General features: G+C 39.6%; 1 protein-coding gene across 1 annotated transcript in view; it reads right to left on the bottom strand.

Moving 5' to 3' along the window:
• Positions 1-24,904, bottom strand: part of LOC126406518 (collagen alpha-1(XIII) chain-like) — a 349,158-nt gene that overhangs the window by 124,464 nt on the left and 199,790 nt on the right. Inside the window, exons 5-12 of the mRNA XM_050070828.1 lie at positions 17,679-17,729; positions 15,141-15,176; positions 14,722-14,748; positions 14,439-14,465; positions 11,861-11,887; positions 11,728-11,754; positions 11,099-11,125; positions 9,013-9,084 (exon numbers count right to left, since the gene is read on the bottom strand). Coding sequence (XP_049926785.1) covers positions 9,013-9,084; positions 11,099-11,125; positions 11,728-11,754; positions 11,861-11,887; positions 14,439-14,465; positions 14,722-14,748; positions 15,141-15,176; positions 17,679-17,729 — 294 coding nt within the window. The remainder of the gene's footprint in view (positions 1-9,012; positions 9,085-11,098; positions 11,126-11,727; positions 11,755-11,860; positions 11,888-14,438; positions 14,466-14,721; positions 14,749-15,140; positions 15,177-17,678; positions 17,730-24,904) is intronic.

Below are 24,904 nucleotides of genomic sequence, written 5' to 3'. Positions count from 1 at the left end.
CAAAAAAGGCACCGGCACAGCAAACTATGGGCTTGGACTGGTAAAGAGGATGGTTGATGTACTGTGATGCTTCTCTATTTCAAAAGAATAAAATGTTCACTATTCTTAGATACTCTCAGAGCATGTTGGACGCAAATCATCAGGCATCCAATCTTTGGGATTTATGTGCATCAATGTCCTCTTTAACAGAAAGCCAGGCCCCTAGATTGCAGCAGAGCAGAGGTGGGCGCCAGTCTTGCCACAAAGAGAGTACAGCAGTACAGTTACAGTGCACATCCAGACTTACTGTGGCCAATTGTCCAACACAGGGCTGTACAATACGTCGCTTCTGTTGAAATGACCAGCATGATCAGGTACAAGTTTAAGACAGGACGATACAGATATGATCCCACTGATAGCTACATTCCCCCACTGACACCAAGTAGAACCAGCTGCATGCAACTTGCCTACTTTTTACATAGTGTACATATTTCCACAATTATGCAGCAACCTTTAAAGTAAAGACTACCCTCACCCAGTGCCTGAAACCCCCAAATAAGTATTCACTACTCTTTACAACTCAAACATACATACTTCTAGGTTTCAGTCAGTTTTGGGACAAACTTCTTTTAGTTTTGTGTACATAGGCTACATCTTAAATGCATCAATAAAAAGCAAAAAATAACAACAGTACTATTTTTATGGAAATATATACAGAATGTTATAAGTAAATATAAGTAGGGGTAAAAATGTAGCAAGTAGGCAAGTGTGCTGCTTTGTCCCTCATCGTTTCCAGCTATCCACCACAACTGGTTTAAATATATAGAAGTCAAGAGCTGCCAGTATTAAAGTGAAATCATGTAATGAATGAATTCAAATTATATTGTCCAATTGTGTTTAAAATAATGTATTCTCAAAATTAAATTCTTATTTTCATGTCTTTTTGAACAATTGCATGCACCTTATACATGCTGCACAGCACACATGGTCACTTTAATTGCCAAATGCCCATTGTCACTTTTTCCAAAAATGGTCGCTGCTGATGTGTGATGTGTGAGTGTCATACTGGACTTTTAGTTTATGATTTATTGCTGGATAGTTAGGGTTTATTGTATTTTATTAATGTCTATTTTATGGTATTAGAATTTATTAATTTAATGTTGGAACAACCCCCCGCAAACACTGTTCTGTTTACCTGCATTACTGTTATATGTTTGGTGAGGTGACAATTAAAGCCTGATTTGATTGGATTTGATATATTTTTGAACAATTGTGTGTGCTCTTAAGTTTTTTTTTTCCTTTTGACATCAGATAGGTTGTTTATTATAAACAGGGTAGATGCAATAAGCTGAAGCTTCATCCTACACCTTTCCAGCATGTACACAATCTTTATGCTATGTTAAAGCATTTTCAGTAACACTTTACTTGAAGGTATTTACATAAGGGTGACATGACACTGTCATAACTATGACATGACACTGTCATGAACTTGTCATAAACATTATGTACATGTAATACACTTTTATGACTGCTGTCATTAAGTGTCATTTGGTTTCTGTAATGACAAGTTGACATTGTTTGGGTTGTCTTGATTATGACAACTTGACATTAATTAAAGTGACATCACCAGAAGTTGTCTTTGTCATGACAAGTTGACATTACATTTGTTTGGGATGTCCTTATTATGACAACTTGACATTAACCAGGATGACATTACCAGAAGATGTCTTTGTCATGACAACAAAAAAATGCACCTCTTTTTGTGTTTATGACAAGGTGACATAATGATTATTATAATTAGATGTCCAAGGTTACAGACCGATTCTAACACTCGGTCAGATAGATGTCTGGCAGGATACCACACAAAACTGGCTGTCATGACCAGTGTTGGGGGTAACGCGTTACAAAGTAAAGTAACAAAGTAACGCATTACTGTAATCAGATTACATTTGTCTGTAACGCAGCAATGTAACACATTACTGTTGACAACTTGCAGGATACGACACAATACTGGCTGTCATGATCAGTATTGGAGGTAAAATGTTACTGTAATCAGATTACATTTGTCTGTAACGTAGTAATGTAACGCATTACTGTTGATAACTTGCAGGATACGACACAGTACTGGCTGTCATGACCAGTGTCGGGGGTAACACGCTACAAAGTAACACGTTACTGTAATCAGATTACATTTGTCTGTAACGCAGTAATGTAACACATTACTGTTGATAACTTCAGTAATTGCATTACAGTTACTAATCAAAAAATGATCTGGTTATTTGCATTACTTTAAATTCTTCAACTATCTGCATAACAGAAGGACAGAAAAACAAAACAAACATCCCCTTTCATGCGTGCTGACGCAACACTCATCTAACCTCACTCACATGACCTGACTGTGACTCTGGCTGGAGTTCATGGAGGAGGAGACGGAGCGAAAAATGGCAGAGCTGCTTAAGACGTCTTTTGAGGGGTGGAGATATGCACACTACTTTGAATTTGTTGTGCGAAAGGACAAGAATGTGACGGTAAAGTGTAAACTGTGCCCAGGCCAAAAACAACTCTCCACCGCTGTGAACACAACATCAAATCTTTCCAAGCACCAGCAAAGGCAACATGCTAACATAAAGCTAGTGGCTAAAGACCCTGCGGACCATGAGTGACGCTGAATTTAATTTAATTTAATTTGTTTTTAAATTTTATATACTTTATTAATCCCCAAGGGGAAATTCAATTTTTTCACTCTGTTTGTCAATTACACACAGGTCCGAACACACACATGCACAAACAGGACCTATACATGCACTAAGTGGAGAGATGTCAGAGTGGGCTGCCCATGACAGGTGCTCAGAGCGGTTGGGGGGTTCGGTGCCTTGCTCAGGAGCACCTCGGCAGTGCCCAGGAGGTGAACTGGCACCTCTCCAGCTACCAGTCCACGCTCCATATTTTGGTCCGGACGGGGACTTGAAGAGGCGACCCTCCAGTTCCCAACCCAAGTCCCTATGGACTGAGCTACTGCCGCCCCAAAGATAGAAGATAAGCCGACGCCAACCAAGCAGCCAAGGCTTGATTTTCAACAAAAGGTATTGACAAAAGCAGAGATAAATAGGCTTGTAGCAGCATACTTTGTGGAGGAAATGTTGCCTGTTTCAACAGTGGAATCGCTGTCTTTCCGAAACATACTGAGCAAAATACAGGTAACGAGAAGCGGATGGCCACCATCAGACAGGAAAACTTTTGCAAGCTACCTGGACCAGTGTTATGTGAAGATGGAAACGGAGCTAAAGAAAAAATTTGAGAACTTAGAGTACTTAGAGTGTCAACTTAGAGTGTCAACTTTGGCAGTCTCCTGCCAACGCTGGAGATTCTGATGTCAAAGACACTGGCACTGCAAAACGGGCTCTCCCAGATGACAGCGGGTCTGCCTAATGCCATAGTACAGGTAAGGTCTGTTTTATAATTTTAAATCTGAAAGCCAAATACATTGTTTTATTTCTCAAATTTTATTTTGATCTATTATTATTTTTTTGTAGTGAATCCGCAGATATGTTACAGTACCTCATTAACTCACATGATGGTTCCCGCTGAGCTATGCAGCGCAAATTATACTGTACATAGCCAAACTCATCAAATCATTCTATATTACATTCACAGGCCATCAAGACACGATTTTGGTCGGTGTTGGACAGCAAAGATGCTCTCCTTGCAGCTGTCACACTGCCAAAGTTTAAAGCGCGGTGGCTGAAAGAAGAGGAGAGGAGAGATGCTTTAAGGACACTGCTGACCACCGAATGCCGTGCTTCCCCCCACGATGAGCAGGATGTATGTACGCCACAGATCCCCATCTCCAGCAGTCATTGACTATTTGAAGTCGGGGTCAGAGATGGAGATTCTGAACTGTTTCCCCACGATAAAGACTATAAGTATGAAATTCAACACAGCGACACCCTCTAGTGCACCGGCGGAGAGGCTCTTTAGCCTGGGCAGCCTTGTGTTGATTTCGAGGAGGAACAGGATGTCTGACAAACAATTTCAGAGACTCCTCCTCATCAGGTATAACCACTTCTTTGATAAGCATGTCCAGTAAGATGGAAAAATGTGCTGTAGAGCCCTAGTTTGGTGAGTGAGCTACAGTGAGTTGAGTGTGTTTGGCCTGTTAAATGCACAGGTCAAATTACATTTCATATGCAATGTTGTTTTTTCATCGTCTGATATGATGATGAAGGGCAGTATCCTATTTTATTTATTGATATTATTTTGAACAAATTCATGTTTGCATTAGATGGTTGGGAGGACAACCTCTTTTAAATTATGTTGTTGTATTGTAAAGAAATTCAGTTTGACGATGCTTATATCATGGCCTCAAAATAGAAATAGACATTTAATGATGATAAAAGTTTCCAATGAATGTTTAATCATAATTTTTTGCATACTGCCAGTACTGTAGCCTTGTTCAAATCGCATAAAAGAGAGATCTTGTGTATGTCCTCTGTATTAGAATAAGGATTTGTGCTGATCTGGTCATATATAAGGTTTAACTTTATATTGTTAATTGGCAATTAAGTTATGATGCATCTCAGGTGATGTGATGGAGTAATCCAAAAGTAATGTCACTAGTAGTGTAACTTATTACTTTCAGCAGTGAGTAATTAAGTAAAGTAAGGCATTACTTTTAAAGAAGTAACCACTAATGTGTAATGCATTACTTTTTTTGAGTAACTACCGCCACACTGGTCATGACACCATTATGACAGTGTAATGAATAAATTCTTTGACCTCAAGTAAAGTGGTACCATTTTGATTTGTCATTAAGGCAGGCTAAGAGCCATACGCGCAAGAACCAACAAACTGAGAAACAGCTTCTCTCCGCTAGCTGTGAACTGACTGGACTGACTGACTGTATAACTGCTGCACTGCACTTTACTGTACCATACCATCTATCATCATATCATTTACTGTACCACACTGCTGATCCGACAGTTGATCTCATCTATTTTTCTTTTTCTTCTTTTTCTTCATCTCATTTTCTTTCTTTCTTAATCTCATTTGACTTTCATTCTTATTTAGTTTTTAACAATCAAATGTATATTTATATTTATAATAACAATACAAAATATTTATTCGTACACTGCACTTTACAACACTGTTTACATTTTACCAGTTTGTTGATCTGACCTATGTGATGCCAAAATGAAATTTCGTTGTATCCTGTGTACAATGACAATAAAGCTTCTTTTCTTATCTTATCTTATCTTATCTTATCTTATCTTAAGATATCATCACATCTTAATGACAAATCAAAGTGGTACCACTTTACGTCAAAGAATGTATTCATTACACTCTCATAATGGTGTCATTAAGTTATCATGATATCTTAATAACAAATCAAAATGTTACCGCTTTACTTTAGGTCAAAGAATTTATTCATTACACTGTCATAATTTTGTCATGACTGCCAGTTTTGTGTCATATCGTGCCAGACATCTATCTGACCGAGTGTTACAAAAAGGGGTCTGTAACCTTGGACATCTATAATTATATTATAATAATCATTATGTCACCTTGTCATAAACACAAAAAGAGGTGCATTTTCTGGTTAATGTCAAGTTGTTATGATGTTGTATGTTGTCATAATAAGGACATCCAAACAAATTTAATGTCAACTTGTCATGACAAAGACAACTTCTGGTAATGTCACTTTAATTAATGTCAAGTTGTCATAATCAAGGCAACCCAAACAATGTCAACTTGTCATTACAAAAACCGAATGACACTTAATGACAGCAGTCATAATCGTTTATGACATGTACATAATGTTTATGACAAGTTCGTGACAGTGTCATGTCATAGTTATGACAGTGTCATGTCACCCTTATGTAGATACCTTCAAGTAAAGTGTTATCTTATTTTCTACTGTACCATTTTGTCAGTAGTAACTGCCTTTTAGGGGGCCAAGCCCGTGGGAGCCCGGGGAACGCGTATGCAAGCAGACGCGTTTCCCAGGACAAGCGGTGCTGGGAACCCTATTGTAATTGTAAGGATTTTTATTATTTTCCATCTCTATTTTTATTTTTCCGTTGATAAAAGTGTCGCTGCAGGCTACACCGTGCATGGGAGGGTGGTGCAATTTGGAGGGTTGATCCAGACCCCTGCAGGTACCTCAGACGCAAAAAATGACACATGTACGCCTATAGGGAGCGCTATAACTAAGGCCAACGGGTTTTGGTCTATAACTTCCAAACGATATGTCTCACATTCAAAAGCCTAACTCTGCATTCACACCAAAAGCATCATGAGCGCCAGCGGTCGCTCAGGTCGCTGGCATCGTGCTGCCTGGCAGCTCTGGCAGGGCTTGCAGAAGGCTGCCAAGGGGCGGGGCTTTCAAGCTGCGCTGCAGATGTGTTGTGTGCATTCTAGTTAACCCACCTGTTCACCCAGCTTACATTTTATGTGCTTTGCATTTGTTTACATGGATCTATACGTGTATTTGAGCATATTTTACATACCAGCATAATTATTAGCTTATTTAATGGCTTTATCATTCATTTTATCCATTCTAGTTAACCCACCTGTTCACCCAGCTTACATTTTATGTGCTTTGCATTTGTTTACATGGATCGACACGAGCCTATTTTACTTACCAGACAAACCAACAATTTCAGATACCCTTTTCCAGGCATCTGACTTCTTCAATTTCAGATACCCTTTTCCAGGCATCTGACTTCTTCTGGATGTCTTTGTAAATAAACAGACACATCATATAGCTCCGGGAAACCGGAGACCGCCACAATCAACTTCTCCTCCATTTTCGTCTTCTGTTTCTTTTTCTTTCACTGTCCCGCCTAGAATATTCACGGTCTGTAATTGGCTGCTGCTCGCTGCTGCTTCTGCGGCGTCGCTGCTCATTTGCATAAAGTTGAGCTTCTCTCAACTTCACAGTGACGCTCCAGTCGCTGGCATCACGCTGCTCGCTGCCGCCGACGCCCCAGACACTCTTCGTAGCAAGCGTACATTGAAAATGAATGGCTGCCGGCCGCTTATGACGCTCATGACGCTTTTGGTATGAATGCACAGTTACATCCTTGGATTCCTTGAATGGAGCTGCATCACGTGGGCTAGGCCACGCCCATTGCCGCCTATACTTTTTTCCCGCCAAAATTGCAAAAACTGCAAAACCCACTTTTTCAAACTCCTCCTAGGGATTTCTTCCGATCTGCATGAAACTTGGCACGTACACTCCCGACATGGACCTGATCTAAAGTTGAGAAAATTTTTTGCTCGGTCCAAAAATGTGCGAATTATTAACAAATTTTTGTAGCTAGCTATAAATACGCGAACTGTGCCGTATCTCTGTCAAATTATATGCTATCAACACTAAATTTGAGATCCATGGTTGGCATGTTACTGTGAGGGTGTGAACCGAATTTGGCGAACGTTGGCCATTAGGGGGTGCTACAAGTATGGGAAGTTTATATCTCCTAAACGGCTACGCCTATTTTTACGAAATTTGGTGAGTACGATGTAGGGCCATTCCTGAGGCCATATATTGAAGGTGGTCACGACTGATCAAAGTGGGCGTGGCTTATTACAAGATTAAAAAACAAACCTTTATTTCAGCTGAACTATTGTACTGAGAGCTGTGAAATTTACAGAGTACATGCAGCATAGGACACAGACCTACCTTACCAAAAATTGAGCAGATACTCCAGTAGGTGGCGCTATAACAGATGCAAACGTGTTTTTTCCTGTTACTCTCACATTTTAAATCACATATCCATAAACTTTATATACCCATATTCCCTAAATAGAGCTGGATTTGCTGACATAGGCCCCGCCCACTTCTGCAGCACAATTCCTTTGCTAAGTTGCTACACATCCAAAACCTACTTTTTCGAACTCCACTTACAGATTTTGTCCAAACTGCATGAAACTTGGCACGTCAACTGTTAATATGGATCTGATCAAACGTTATCAAAAGAATTGTGCCCGGTCAAAAAATGTGCGAATTATTAATGACAAGAAGATTTTGCTAGCTAAAATGCACATATTGTTGCATATTTTTGTCAGACTAAATTATATCAACATGACACCTAACACACTTGTTCCGGAGGTCGTTCAGAGGCTCAGTGCCAAATTTGGCCCAAATTGGCCACTAGTGGACGCTGTAAACCCAGAAATATCACGTTTCATAAAAGTTGATCAGATTTGTACAAAAAAATTGGTGAGCATGATGTGGGGACAGTCCTGAGGCCAGCCACAAAGTTTGGTAATGATTGGTCAAAGTAGGCGTGACTTATTGCAACAAATACATTCAGCCTTTAGTACTTCCAGTGCACTTCCCATTACGGTGAATACTGCAGCTCAGACGTTGGCCTGTGTCCTGACGCTCGCCCCGAGCCCCTCGTCCTTTGGGGCCTACTATCGTGGGCTCCATGGGGCATGGAGGCCGAGTTGCGTGGGGAGGCTTGGACCCCGTTCATAACTGCTTGCAGTTCTAGTTCTGTATTGTTTTTCTTTTCTTTTATTCTTTGTGTGATTAACAACAGACTGAAATCACTTTAAGTTTCAAACCACATAGCACTGGTATAACTATAAAGGAATCTACTGACTTTTTATTTTTATTTTCCAAATGGAAGACCATGCAACTGATAGCTGAACATAAAATTGTTATTGTTGTAATCTGATTTTGTCCTACTGCACATTATGTAAACACATGGAAAATCGAATTTTAATTCAGTTCACTGATTTTATTTTAATATTGGCATCCCTGGGCATTGGTAGTATGCACAATTAACTTTAAAGAGATATCATTCTTTTCATCAAACATTTAAAGATATATCTTTTATGAAAAAGTGACTTGAAAAAACTGTTTAACCCAGCCAGTAGCGAGCTCGTCAGTATATTTATCTTTGGGTGGAGAGCAGAGGGTTGAGGAGTGCCTTGGCTCTGGGGCAGGGGCTCTCTTTGCGGCATGACTTGGTGATACCCCCTGCTGAGGATTATCTATCTGGGTGTTTGGTTTCACCCACAAACCTTTAACATCAGAGCCTGACTGGAGCGCAAGGCAGCCAGGGTTTTCAGAGGAAGATCCTGCACAAAGAGGCCCTACACAGCAGGGAAGCAGTCATTTCAGTCAGTGCTAGTAATGGTGGCAACATGCCATAATCTAACCACACAAAAAGTGAGTCATGTCTCATGAAGCCTGAATTTCAATTTAAAGGAAAGTCTTAAACTGTTTATGTCTTTTGCTTTCAGAGAGTGAGGTGTTCAGATGGATACCAATCTCATGTCTTTGTGCTAAGTAAAGAGCTGGAGTCAAGTTCCGGTTAGCCTAGCTTAGTGTAAACACTGGAAGCAGTTAGCCTGCTTTTGTGCATAGCAAAAAGAAAAAAGCCTACCAACACTTTCTAACACCTTAATTAGCAGCTCCAGTCTGAACCCCAAATTGCTCCATGGGTGTGTGAGTGTGTAGGAATGTTTCACTGAGTAGCAGGTGGGACCTTGTACGGTAGCCTTGGCCACCAGTGTGTGAATGGGTGAATGTGACATGTAGTGTTAAAGTACTTTGAGTAGTTTTAAGACTAGAAAGGTGCTATACAAGTGCAACTGCATTTAATCTAATGATATGTTCTTTTGATTTAGCTTGTGGACAGAAATGTAAAGCAGTAATTTATGATTTAGACCTATTAAGGCAAACCTGCACTAAAGAGAAAAACTTTAGCCTCTAACAAAGTTGTTAAATAATGTAATTACATCAAACCCACAAATTTTAATTGTCACATTTGTCCTTCTGCACTAATTTTTAAAAAAAAGATGCAGCGTGTTAAACCGTCAGCTTTATAGTTGTTGGTAGGTTTATCTTTTTCTTTGCAGTGAGCCAGGCTAGCTGTCTACCTCTGCTTCCACTCGTGATGCTATGCTAGGCTATCCACGTCCTGACTCCAGCTTTGTACTCAGTCTTGATGCTAAGCTAGTCTAACCATGTCCTGACTCCAGTTTTGTACTCAGTTAATCTTCTCACTGTCAAATAGAAAGCAAATAAGCATATTTCCCAAAATGTAGAAGTGTTCTCTTAATATTGGAGCTGCTGCTGAAATACACTTTACACAAAAACAATAAATAGATGGCTGGCTTTTTTAAACAGTGAAAATGTTACCTCCACTGACTCTAACCCCCCAGCCCCCATGAGTCTCACTATAGGATTGAGGCCTGGAGTGTGAGCAGACACTGGGAATAGACCTCCCATACAGACTGCTGCTGGGGGCTCTGAAAAGTGTATGAAAAATAAATTCAACAGCTGTACAGCTTGTTAGTAAAGGGGGCTGGGCTTCCTTGCAGGAAAAAGACATCAAACCCAAATTCCCCTCTGGGTCCTTCTTCCTCTGAACTCTCCATCTTATCATCTTACCATCTTATTGAGCCTAAAACATTTACTGCGCATTCATGTATATCACAACATGATGTATTATCGATAGCAACTCATAACATCATTTCAGGATGCATTGTACTATTATTTTGAGAAGCTTTTGTAAAGACAGTGGCAAATGCTTATGTCAAAAAAAAAAACACCCATCTTTGATTATCTTAGCAGAAGCAATTTAATGATTGAAAGATTGAATAATGCTGGAAATGGACTTAGCTATCTAAAAAATCCCCTTTACACAGGAGGCTCTTATTTTTGGCATCCCACACACAGGCTCTCATCATGCAGTGCTCCAGCAGGCCTCCAGTAATTGCCTTGTTTTCTCTCAACTAGCTGAACCCCAGAGACATTGGGTCGAAGAGCTGCAGAGATTTACATGTGCTACCCATCAGTGTGCTACCAACCATCTGTCCGTCCAGCTTTTGTAGTAGTTTGTCCTCTTCCAGCTTGACTTTTCTACTCTGTCTGATATTATAAAACTGTAGTACATTTGGACCTGTGAGAGATGCGTGTGTTATATGCTGTAGGATGGACAACAGAGCAGGTTCACTTTGTGTCATAATATTGACATTTACATGTATTGCAATGTAATTATAGGCAGATCCTAATTATTTTTGTAATATAAATACTGATGATGAAGTGCTTTTTGTGAAACAGTAATGACAAAGGATTAGTTCCAGAATAATGTTTTCATACCCTGTGTGTATAGTCTCCACATATGCCCTGGAGAGAAAAGAAAAATCCATCAGAAATAAAGGAAAACACATACAGTAGAGATATTACACTACCACAGAATTTACACATAGGATCAGTTGTCTTGGGTGTGAAGTTCAGCCAGTGAAAACAGTTTAATGTGTTCTGTGCTGCTAGAAGAGCTTTGCCAAGTCTTAGAAAGCACCCTGATGATGTCATAATGATGTCATCGGGGGGATACAATTTTCTAACAGAATCTGCATATCTGCATTACAAACTGAGGGCATTACATTTAAAAGAGGTATTTACTGGACAAGGAGGGTTTAACAAAAGGAAGCTACCATCTTGAATGATGGGAAATGTGTTTTGGAGCTTGGCCTTTACCAGCAACTAAAAGTGAGGACATCTCAACCACTACTGCTACTTCAATTTTGAACTTGGTTTTGTAATCCCTTTCTTTTCAGTCCCCCAACTTTGTGAAAGTGCAATGCTAATTTTCTGGAGTATCTCTTTCAGAATAACTAAACAGTAACATCTAAGTAAAGGATCTGAATACTTCTCCCACTTCAGCTGGTGAGTATAGTAATGTGTTACTTGGTCAGATTGTGTAACTATTGCAAACAATGTCTCACCTTCTCCCCTTTGGGTCCAGGTTCCCCCTAGAAACAAAAAACCAAACAGGTGAATGTGAAAAGTGAGTGATTAAGTAGTTAGCTTATTAGCAGGTTACTATGTGAGGACTGACAAAAAACTTAAGAAACTTACAGGGAGTCCTTTGGCACCACGCTGACCCTAAAAAACAACAGCAACACAGTCAGTCTTGATGTGATTAAAGCAATTATTTGCAGCCTCTGACATGACTGAACACAAATGCCTCCAATAAACATGAGTGAAATGAGTAAACATGTCAAGGTATCATTCAAACTGACGGATTAGCTGTTACACTAGTCTGTTCCAATGGCTTGTAATGTGTAAAATGACTCAGTTTGAATTCCCAGTGGGCCTTGGGTTGTGCCCACTGTAAGGAGCTATCAGAGCTCAGCGACTGGTTGATTAATGAACTCAGGGAAAAGGCCCAGTAGGACACATCCAGTGCACTCTTTGTGGTGACCCCACAGGCTCAGCAGCTCTACAGCCACTTTGTGAAGGCAACAGCATTGCCTGACAAGCACTTAAAGCAAAACAAAGCAAAATGAAAAAAGTAAATAAATAAATTAAAAAAACAGTCTTCCTTAGAGTAATGGTCCTCAAACAGAGGCATGCAAGGAGCTACTGAAATCAGCAATGGCCATGACAGAGCATCAACCTCAGCTTGAGAACATTGAAATGACTTACACCACAACATCTTGCTGAAAGAACAGAGCTCTCTTAGGCTGCCTTTACACTACCATGTCTTGATGCCCAATTCCGATTTGTTGCCTATATCCGATTTTTCCTGACTGCTGTTTACATGTTATTCACCTTATTTTTCACGGAGACACGGAGGCAAAACAGAACGCAGCCAGCTTCCGGTTTTTTGTGCGACACTTCCGGTCCAGCACTCTTGACCACTGTGTAAATGTCCCACGGTATTTGCTACAGTGACATTACTGCATGCATGGAAATGTTTACATTACTGAAAGCAATTTTAAGGACTAACTTTAAATATTTGAAGTTAATTGTTAAAGAATAAATCACCTGGAAAGCTGGCGCTGCTCCACATAATTTAAAAGGTAACTTAGCCTACACAGAGCGGTGGAAATGTCCGTGCAGCTGCAGACGGGTGCGGCTGGATGATTGATAGGTACATGCTGATTCGGGTGCTATCAGAGCCGATCCGTGCATCACTATGGCTTAATAATCAACTCAGTCAATAAAAACAACCCGTCCTGTGTTAGGAGTGTATGTCGCTGACAGAAAAAAAGAAAGAAAGAAAAAAAAAGATAGAAAAGCAGCGTCACCTCACATATTTATTTCTCACAGTTGCGCACACGTTTGGCTGGCAAGCAGAAGCGCTGTCTGTGTGTCTGTGTGCCGAGGGTGCGAGCCACAGCTTCAGCTGTTCAGGTAGAGAGGCTGTGTAGCCCGGTGTGTTTTTTCGCTGATTCGGTTCTGCAGGTTCTCTGCTGGTACACTGGAGACGGGGATCAAGCAGTTTGTCTCACTCGGGATAGATTGTGCTTTTTTGGTTCATAGTTTTTGATTAATGTGTGATTTATTCGGCTTTCCTTCCTTTCCCTCGCTCATGAGCACATCATCAAAATGCGCTGTCGTCGTATTATTCATGACGTACGACGTGGATTTCCAGGAAATATCCGATCTGTCTGTTTAGATTACAGACCTATTGGCAGATATCTGATTCATATCTGATATATTTCCACATATGAAGGAGGCCTGAATCTGATCTGACAATATCCGATATCATGCGTTTTTTTCCTGTTTACACGTTCATGTTACAGATCCGATCTGTGCCACTTGAGAGGAAAAAATCGGAATTGGGTCACTTGAACCATGTAGTGTAAAGTAGGCTTTATACTACACAGAAAGGTCATGTAAATGGCAAATAAACTTTGGTAAGGTATAGTTAAGGCTACACACTAGAACAAGTACAAGGACTCATTTAAGTTTAGATAAAGATTGTGATTAAGTGCAATAAAAACAGGAATGTTAGAGGTCTCTGACAGAACACAAACACTAGCCTTCACACCTTCATTTCCACCTAAAGCACATACAGGACACATGACTTCCTGCATTAAAAATGAACATGAACATAAACTGAAATAGCCTGTGGAAGCTGAAAATCTGCATGCTGGCTCTGTAACAGATTGTTGGATCAGTGGAATATTGGTTACAAACAATGCTGAAATGCTTTTAAAAACTTCACCTGCAAGATGATGCTCATTGTATGGCTGATAAGGAATCAAATGAGCTGGGGTATCAAGAGTGAAGAAACTGCTTGAGGCATTTAATGTTCTCAAGCCTCAGTAAGCACATTCTAAAATCCCTTAGTGCCCATTTCAGTAAGTCAGAGTTTTACCTCCTGACCCTGATTGAAAGCCAGAGTGGGCTAACAGCTCCCATCTGTCTTGGCTTTTTCCCTGCATGCAAACCACTGTGAGTTCATGACTGTGTTGCATAAATCAGGCCATCTCTCTGTTTTTCTTCTAACTTTATGGATAAAAATTAAGAGGCAGACAAAGTGACAGCACAAAAAAGGTGCAATGCAACAATTTAATTTGGCTCGTTGGTGTAAATTTCATGTAACTTGCCCAATATGTATATCTAAGGTTTGATGGGCTAAAATTAGTGTTTCACAACTGGTAATAGTGAAATTATTCTTATTACAAATTGAAGGAATGCTTACCTGGTCTCCCTTCGGTCCAATCTGTCCCTGTGTGAACATTAAAACAGCAAGTGCAGTTGGTAAAATAAACAATCAGTTTCAACAGATACACTTCTTAGAAATATCCATAGCATGTTGAACGCTGCCCTATAATAACAGCAATGACACTAATCAAGATTTCATTACAATAATGACCATAATCCTTCTTAACTTATTTATACTCATTATCATTACCACATGCTGGTTTCTGGGCACTGAAAAAAATAGTTATTTCTCTTTTTGATTTGTAATGGGGAAAACTCACAGGCTTGCCATCCAACCCTATTGGACCCTCGGATAAAAGAAGAGAAGGAAATCTTTGAGTGCATATAGAGATCAGTAATTGCATTACAAATAACTCCACCAACAACAACTGGTCCCATCACAACATCAATTGAAAAAAATGGCTATTTGCAAATATTAATAAATAAATATAGTGATCCCCAATTACTATATATTCAAGAGTTATTCACAAACCACTAGTTAACTATTTATTAGTTAGCAGTTAGGTTATGATTTGTATCTTACTCATTTCATTAACACTAATAACTCTTTTGTGTACTGTAATTACACTTTTCTGTCTTTTGCTTGTTTAAGTAACATCAAGAAAATGTCTAGCTTTAACACAAATCAACAAAGCATCATTGACAGTATCAACCTGAAGACAGCATGCTGATGACTTACTGGAAAGCCTGGAAATCCTCTGGTTCCAGGTTGTCCCTGAATAGATACAGAAAAACAATCAGTGTGGTTGTTTGTAAGTTCTTCTGAAAGTCCCACATAAAATCTGCCAGAGGCAGGTCAGTGAGAGAAGATACAGCACTCCACTGCTGTCCCTCCACTGCACTGAGGTATTTGGTGAGAACTGAAATTGCTTTATGCAAGAAGTGATGGTGAAGACTCTAAAGAAAACATTGTTTTGTAGATGCATTTTTGACAGATGTCACCGTAAATGCTAAGCTTACTATTGTGTTTTTACACAATGCATTTCCTGTGACTACTTCATAGTTCTAGTTCCACCAGTTAAATGCTCTTAAAGTAAAGCTGCAACAGTATAGCATTAGCTATAACTTCATACAGATTTTTTTCTTCTGTTGTCACTCTCGCCACCCAGTTCATAATACTGCAAATATTTAATATTGCAATACTTTCATTAGTCTGCCATAGTCTCTATGACAGTGAAAATCACTGTTGTATCAACACGTGACTGCAGCATGACACAAATGCAAAGGGAAAATCACATTGTGTTACCTCATTAAGTAATAATCAGTAACTTTACAGACATTTATTTAAATGAAAACCTTCAAGATATATTAACTGAAGGTCCTTGTGAGCAAACTCCAAGAAATGTGGTTACAAGTTCTGAAAAAAAGGTAGTGAGCTAACAATGACTTGGGATATTTTTGTCAGGGATACTAAACTTGCTTTGCAGAGGGTCTAGGAAGATCCTCCCCTGGCACCTCTTTTTTTTTTTTTTTTTTCCTTTTTTAACAACAGCTTATTTTACTACCTGTTTTTAATGAAATCTGGTGCCTTATTTGCATTCTAAGTACAAAAAAAACATTCACAATGTGAATCAATTTATTTTCATTATGAATTAGAAAATGGTCAGCAGGCCACCAGGCACCAGGCTGTAAGTTGAGTATCTCTGCTCTAGTGACTAGAATTTCTTATTTTTGTCAAAATGGTATTTCCATGATAAAGTAAAAACTTTCACGCTCAACTTTAAAGCCAACATTAACAAGAAGGCTAAAATCCACAGAAAAATGAAAAAGATCCATTTGCTTATGAAGCCCCTGAGATGCTGTTGAAAGCTCCAAGTAAGTTACCCTTGATTTAAAAAAAAAAGTCAAACTAAGATTTCCAAGATCAAGAATGAATTTTAATGCTTATGCAAAGATGGAAAAGACTCCTAAAAGTGATCCCCTGCTAGTAAGTAGACCATGAGTTAAGATTTTTGTCAAAGTACTATTTATAAGGTCAAGAATAAACCTCTAACCTCTGCTAATATTTTACACCACATCAGTTCTAAAACTAAATAATAACAGCAAAGATCCATCCATGGATGAAAACCATGAGATGTGGTTGAAAGCGCCAGTAAGAGCTTAACCTTTAATATAAAACATCATGTGCATCTCTATGACTTTTTTGCAGCCCAACATGAAGCTGAAAGGTTGAAAACCTTTCTTTCTGGGCGAAAATGTTTTTGCTCTCATCCATCTAACCTAATGAAATGAGAATACAGCAAAGAAGTGGAGGCAATTGACTCGCCCTAGCTGTCAGTTCCTCTTGTTCCATCTAAGGTCACGACTGGAGCCTCTCATGTCATTCTCACCTGCTGTGCTAAGGTAGCTTCTCAGTGTTTCTGACTGACTGGCCTAAGTTCAAGACTTGGCTCCTACTGCACAGAGCGTCCTCCGCAGTCTGTTAGTCATTAGAAATGCCTATTACGATCTAGGAAGTGTGGGCATATACAGGTATAGATTCTAAGAACCATCAATTAGAATACCAGATGTGTGCTCCACTTAAGTTGGCTAGACTCTTTTAAAAAATAGGCATACTATGCTATTAATGAGGCCACATTGTCCACCTGAAAACTGGAAAGGAGAAGAAAAAGAAACGGTAAACTCATTTGGCCTCTTAACAAGCGAATTAGGGTCAAAGCCATTGGTGAAGGTGAGGGTATGCGGGGTATACCTTCCTCTTTTTCTGGCCATCTACAGTATACCGTCCTATCAGCCAAAAAGCCATTTGAAAATACAACAGAGTACATCCACTTTCTCCTCAGTATCCTGCATTTACCAAATAGAACACCCATCTCATCAACATAACAATAAGATCCATTCAGACCTAGACCCCTGTCTGGGTAACTAATACCCCAGCTGGACCAGTATGCAAATTTTTGCTTTGCTTTCTGATAAATCAAGCAAGAGCCATACAATGGCTAATGAGCCACAACGTCTATAATTATACAGTATTATTCTATCATTATCGGTGCATTCACATGCTTGGCTGATAAAAACCTGAGCCAGTACCCCACAGTCCTCAAAAGAACAAGTCTCTCTAGTTAAATCAACAGAACTGAAAAGTCTGCTTGTGTTGAAGAACATAATGTGTTAAGCAGAGGTCTACTAAAATGGTAGGTAATAAAAAAAGCTTGGCATGAAACACTGATTCAAGATAAGAGGTTTATTAGGTGTAGAGAGAGGTGAAAACACTTACAGGAGGTCCTCTTGGTCCAATTATTGACAGACCAGGCTCACCCGGTGCTCCCTATAGACAGATAGAAAGAGGGAAAAAAGTAGGGAAATATTAATCCTCAAAATCTTTCACATGTATTCAGTACATTGATACATTCCCACAAAGGTAAATATCTATAGCAGGGGGAAATACATTCATGCCATCTGTTTAACATATACTAGTCTACTTCTAATACATAAATACCTCCTGTAGACATGCAAAGAAATGTAAAGCTCTGGTCACATTAAAAAGTTATACATTGATCAGCATAATCTTGTGAAAAAGGCTATGGTGCTAGAGGATTGGTTGGTGGGACCTCTATTTAAAGGGTTAGTTGGTTAAAATCAAGGTTAAGTAAATCAGAGATTTTAACACATTAAAAATGTTGGAAAATAACTGCTGAAAATGTAAAAAAAAGTATCGAATCGTATGCCTCGGACCAAGCGGGCTTTACAGAGTCGCTTGATGATGCACTGGAGCCATCTTTATTAGAACTCCTCCTCTACACTATATAAACACTATCTGAGGTCTGCCCGTCCTGTTGCAAGTTACAACACTTAAGCCTGATTTATGGTCCTGCGTTGAATCGACGACGTCGCTACGTCGTTGCCGTGACGCCGTCGTGAACCCTTCGAACTTCTCCATCACTCAGTTTCGTCACGGCGCAATTCACCGCCAGAGCGGTAGGGGGCTGCGTTCCTTTCCTGAGTGGTTATCGTTGTCTCTAGTTGATTCTTTGTTTAGCTTCCGGCTTTTCCGGTCACAGTGAACAATGGCGACCGAGAGAGAGAGAATCTTGCTGGAGTTGGAGTTGTTGGATGTCAAAGAAATTATGTTAATACTGCAACATCTACATCGCAACAGAAGAAGGAAGAGGAGAAGTAGGAGATGGGATGTTCGCCCATTGAACCAATCGAGGCAGAATATGGGCGAATTTTCAGTGCTTGTTCGACCTCTGCGAGACCTGGACGAAGAAATGCACTTCAGGTAACTATAGTTCTCAGGCATCATGCCTGATTTCAGACATAGAGCAGTCTCAAATTCATATGATACTTATTTCAGATGTCTTGTTACCATTGTTTTATTACGTGGTGTGTATTTAATGTTTTATGTAGGGCTAACGAGATGGAAATTAGCTTTCTGCTAAATCTGGTGTGCCCATCTTCTCGTTTCTTGTAAATGATCAATGCAAGCACATGTCCCTAAACTAACTAAATAAATAAATGAAATAAATAAATAGCCCATTTCCACCAGTAACATAAAAATAAAAAATCCCCATGCAAAGTCATAATTATGACATTTGAGTTTAAAAGTTGAAGTTATGTGATAAAATGTTATATAAAAAAGTTATAGTTTAGAGATAAAGTCAAAATTAAGAGATAAAATGTTGAAATTATGATATAAAAAGACATATTTATGAGGTAATTGTGACCTTTTATCTCATAGTTTTGATTCATCATGGGGATTTTTTTTGCTTTTACTTGTGGAAATGTGCTTTCATACATTGTATACATTTTCTCCTGGACAACTTTTCAGGCTCACAAATCTTTTCTTTTTTTTCTTGTTTGCTCCTGCAGGTACTTTAGAATGTCGGCAAGTCGATTTGACGATCTGCTTCGTCGTTTGCAGCCGCTGATATCTCACCAGAGCACACACTCCATGCCTGTTGATGCTGCCCAGAGACTTGCAGTCACTTTGAGAATTTTAGCGTCTGGTGGCAGCCAACAGGCTGTTGCAGCAAGCTACAAGTTGTCCTCCAGCACTGTGTCTGCTGTACTGTCAGAGGTCTGCAAAGCTTTAAGGAGGGCCCTGCAGCCTGAATTTCTTCCATGCCCTTCAACTAGCCAGTGGGAAGCTATTGCTGCAGACTTTTGGCGATTGTGGAACTTCCCGAACTGCATAGGAAGCGTCGACGGGAAACACGTCAACATAAAGGCACCACCACGCTCCGGGAGTGACTACTTCAACTACAAGGGTTGTTACTCCATTGTTATGATGGCAACGTGTGATGCAAGGTATTGCTTTATTATTATTGTTATTATATTTATTATTATTTTTATTTTATTATTTTCATTAACAAACAAACAACATACAGACAGTATACAAGACAACAGCAAACAGAAGACCCAGGGGTTACATTACATAAAAAAGTTGTATTAGGTACATATATTTAGTGTTTTATTAGCCTTTAGATCAGTCACATCATTAAGTAACTCTAAATAATGCTCAATTTCTTTCTGATAGGTATCGCTTCACCATGTTGGACGTGGGCGGATATGGAAGGGAAAGCGATGGGGGCATTTTCAAGGAGAGCAAATTTGGTTTGATGCTGCTCGACCATGAGCTCAATCTGCCCGCACCAGCAAAACTCCTCGGAACAGAAGTCCAGATCCCCCATGTGATTGTCGGTGATGCTGCCTTCCCCCTACACTGCAATCTCATGCGTCCCTTCCCAGGTACGGCACAGACTTAATTTCACACTTAATTTTCTTTGTAATGGCCACTTACTTTTGTTTGTAATTCACATGATTTTGACACAACAATGTTTTATTTATTAATACTCTACTGTCTACTTTCCTATGCAGCGACAAATCTGAGCATGGAGAAGCAGACCTTCAATTACCGTCTTTCCAGAGCCAGGCGAGTTATTGAAAACAGCTTTGGAATCATGGTGGCAAGGTGGAGGATTCTTGGGCGACATGTTGAGTTCCTGCCAGAGAAGGCCGTGGATGTTGTAAAGGCATGTATCGTCCTGCACAACTACCTGGCCTACACCGATGAACTGAACACACCAGAGACCAGATACATACCACCAAGCTTTGCGGACTCATATTCAGGTGGATCGGTGGAGCCTGGGGAGTGGCGAAGACTGGTAGCAGGGGACTCAAATCTGGTGGGATCCATAGATCCCTCACAGATGTCAAGGAGCCGTTCCACCAGAGCTGCCCAGGCTGTCCGAAATGATTTGACTGCCTTCTTTCAGTCACCGCAGGGAATTGTGCCATGGCAGAACGACATAGTGAGCCGTGGCACTCTTGGCTAGTACAGATCAAAGTCTGAATACTGAATGTACATTGAGTCACTGAGGAAAAACTGAGTCATGATATTATTGAAATTGCTCATATTGCTGTCATCATGTTTTGTAAATGGATGTTTTGGGAATAAACAAGTCCAAATGTGTGCTGTTATAAATGTTTCTATGTATTCATAGTATAAATATAAATATTTTTATTCAAAATTATCATTATTTCCCAGAGGCCAATGCAACATTCCTTTTGAGTGGAGCAAAATACAAACAATTTTTTTCCTCATCCGAGTATTGTTTTTGTAATCCCACTAACAACAGCTTTAAGTGATAACGAGAGAAAAATTCACATTCACGGTTCACATTCACTTCGGGATGGTTAACATTGTTTTTCGTGATGATGATGGAAGAAGTTAGTCTGGAGCCCTGGTTTTCAGAATAGTGTACTTTTTTTAACTACCATGTAAGTGTGAATAAATTTCAGTTGTGAAATGAACTTGTTTTTTTCCCATAAATTTGGTAATGTGCAGGAAGTACAAAAGGGCAAAAATCCAACATTAATAAAAACTCAAATATAACAAGTTAACCTATTAATATACCTATATAGGTGTGTATATAAAAAAGAAACTATATATTAAACTATTATATGAACTAAAACAGTGCAAGACTGGTACATTAATGTACAAGTATAAAGTGTAACTCGCATTAAAACAGGTGAATATTTAAACATATATAATTCATGTTTATTAGTGTTCACTTGTTTTGTTTTACACTAATAGATTATTGCAATATTTGTGTGTGTGTGTATATATATACACACACATATATATATATATATATATATATATATATCTACACACACACACACACACTGGACTATATTATCATTTACCTAATAATTGATGAAAATACAAATACATGAAATTCTCAGAGTCAGAATCACATTCAAAGTGGACTTTATTGCAATAACAACAAACTTGTAAAGTATAAACTTCAGTATATGTGCAATGGTCCAGTGCAAGAAAAGTAGATGTAAAATTAGAAAGGTGCATTAACATAACAAATTAACAAATAAGATAAGGACAACTATTTACATTGTGCAAAAATGGAAACCAAATTAAAATACAACCAAAAAAATCACACAAACACACACACAAAGAAAAGAGCACTTTTTTCTTAAAGTTCACTGCTGCTTCACGCTGTCATGCAGTAGCTGGAGGACTTTAAACATGGCGTCAGGCCGCTTCTCATCAGGCACCCTCCTGAGAAAATCAGCCACAGTCTCCCCAAACCTGGAGCACTCATCCCTGGTGTCCTGTGCCAACCTCTGGTGCAGTTCCAACCGCTTGTCATGAAACTCAGCCAGATGCTTCATAAACAACTCGTCCTGGTCCCTGCGCTTCCTTTTCTGTCCCATCCGTGACACAGGAGATGACAGCGGGGACAGCAGCGGGGACGTCAAGGGCAGCGGGGACGCTGAGGGCAGCAGGGATGGCTGACTTTTGACTGTTTTTCCATCTTTTTAAGCAGTCCACCACGTCCAGGCCAATGTTACGTGATATCTCCAAGAATTTTGTGCCATCTGGCAGTCTTTATAGTGCGGTGATGAGGAGTTGTAGAGGTGTTCATATTTTCTAAGCTCCTCAATGAGTCGCTCTTCGACTTGATCCATGCTCAACAACAAGATGTTTAAAGATGGCGGGGATGGCGGAATCGGAAATGCGTTGCTACCAAGCAAACCAATCACAGCCCTGCCGGTCTGCGCTGGGTCTGTGTCGCCTCGACGTGTAGTTACATTTTTGGGGAGGTGCACGTCAGGCTACGCCGGGGGCTACGGCGAGCCTTCTGCGTAGCCATGTACCCTACGACGTAGCGACGTCGTCGATTCAACGTAGGACCATAAATTAGGCTTTACGCTGTGTTCACACTATGAGCGACACAGCAACAGGCTAAAATTACTTTTTTAACAGAAGCCGGAGACATGAACGAACGCTTGACACTTGGCGCTGCTGACGACAAACAAAAGTTGAGATGGCCTCAACTTTTTTCAATGCTTCAATGATGTGGAGAAGTGTCACCAGTCATATGTTTTTGTCTCTAGTTGTGGTACTGTGTTATCTAGCTTAGTTAGCTGACCCTTTGCTAGCTTTCTGTGCATTGCGGTGCAATGGGGCAGTAAAATGTAATTTAAAAAATGGGGCTCAGACATTGATCCTAAGCACAGATATTTTTATGACCAAATACAAACTTAAGATGTCGTTTAATCGAGGTGGCAAGTACCAGACACACACAGGCCTATGACAATGTAACTACATTAACGGATGTTTGAGCAACACTTCAACAGCAACTCTGCAGTAATGTAGCTGGTCATGCTGTTGCACTGCTGCCCATAGTGTGAACACAACAATACTTACCACATACAGTTTGTTAGCTAGCTATTATTAGTTTGACTGATTGATTGATACCATTGCCTACAGTTTATGTATATTTATTCAGATCAGAATCTCTTTATAGAGACAGTGTGGAGCAATCTCCTACTCAGCCTGTGAAAACTGTTGTAGCCTTAGTGTAATAAAATAACCTAGATAGCCTACTGTCACAATGATGTAATCTGGGTTATCTCATCTGGGATTTACAGACAAAAAATTTATTAACCTAGGTTATAAATTGGAGTCTGAAAGATGAAGGCATTTTTAGGCAGAGAGATTTGAACAAAAGTGGCTATAAGTTGCATTATGGAAAATGTAACATCCTGAATATTTGGAGTTTAACCTGTACAAGGGAATACATGTCAATATATCCCAGCATTTGCTACATTGGTTTTGACCATTGTTTTTCAGTCTGTGTCCCACAAGTCCCCAAACTTGATGAGAGTACATGAAAGAAGTTTTAATTTCGTCTCTGGTCATCGACACCCAGGCAGGACAATCGACACCCTAGCAGGACAGGGTTAAATAAAAGTAGTGTGATACAGCTAATAGGTCTCTGCTTGTTTGGACTCTGAAGACTATTAATCAATCAGCCCCATGACCTAGAAATTCCATTTATATACAACTTCAAACAACAAAATACATTTGAGGGAAACATAATGCAGAGTGAATTATTCTTTCTATTGATATAATCTGGATAAGTGGTCAAATCTACTTGGCAAGTTACTAAATACTGAACACTGAATACTGAACTGAACAGCCATTCTGCAAAAACATTAACCATTCATAGTAACTACTGCAATATCTTATTTTGTTATTACTTTTTTATTAACATTGATTTGAAATCACCTTAACCAAAGTACTTCTGTTACCTAAACCTAACCACCAACCAGGAGTTTGGACGCAAATCCAAGGTTCTAATGTCAGAGTTCAGCACTTGTCCTACACATGTCCGCCACCCACCTCACCACCTCGCTGTACATCCAGCATGGTACATAAATGTAGTGCTTCATTAACTCAAAGTAACACAATAAATATAAGCAACATAAAGCGATATAATATATAATGTAATTTCGAGGAGACAGGGTTGGATCAATAGCGCGCAATACATGTGTGAAAGTTCAAACTAAGTTTAACTCAGTACAAAAGATTTGCACTGCCCCTGTGAGCGAACTCTCTGTCTACTGTTTTAAATGTTCATATGATCAGGCCTCAAGTATTCAAACACATCCATCAAAGACAAAGGGCAACTCTAAATCTTTTTGAACAAATGTCTACTTTAGAAGGATAAGAATTTGTTTTCTCACTCTCGGTTTAATGGCAGATGTATCACTCAGGGGCTGGAAGGCAAAGGTAATGATTGGGAAAATTGGATTTATGTCATTCAAAGCAGTTTTCAGTTACCTCATTGGTTTTCTACATCTTTAGTAAATTGCACAAGTGAAGATCTACAGATACACTTAGGCAGAGATTGAATTACTTTAGTATACTTTAGTAGAGGTCAAGGTAACAAGGCAAAGTTAGAATCCCAACTAAAACCAGGGCCAACCTAAAGCAAATACACCCACATAAAACTACCCAGATAGCACACATACATCTGGCCGACGTCGGCCTGAGGACGACACATCGGCCCTGAATTTATAACGTCTGACAAGCGTCGGCCGCATGGGCGGATATCTTTAAATTTAATACTCTTTTGTCCCAGCTCATCAAACGTCTCTGTTACGTCGGCTTTGGGTCGGCCCAGTGCCGTA

This window comes from Epinephelus moara, chromosome 19 (genome assembly GCF_006386435.1).
Source record: "Epinephelus moara isolate mb chromosome 19, YSFRI_EMoa_1.0, whole genome shotgun sequence".
NCBI classification, from domain to species: domain Eukaryota; kingdom Metazoa; phylum Chordata; class Actinopteri; order Perciformes; family Serranidae; genus Epinephelus; species Epinephelus moara.
This window is presented reverse-complemented; position numbering and strand designations above follow the sequence as displayed.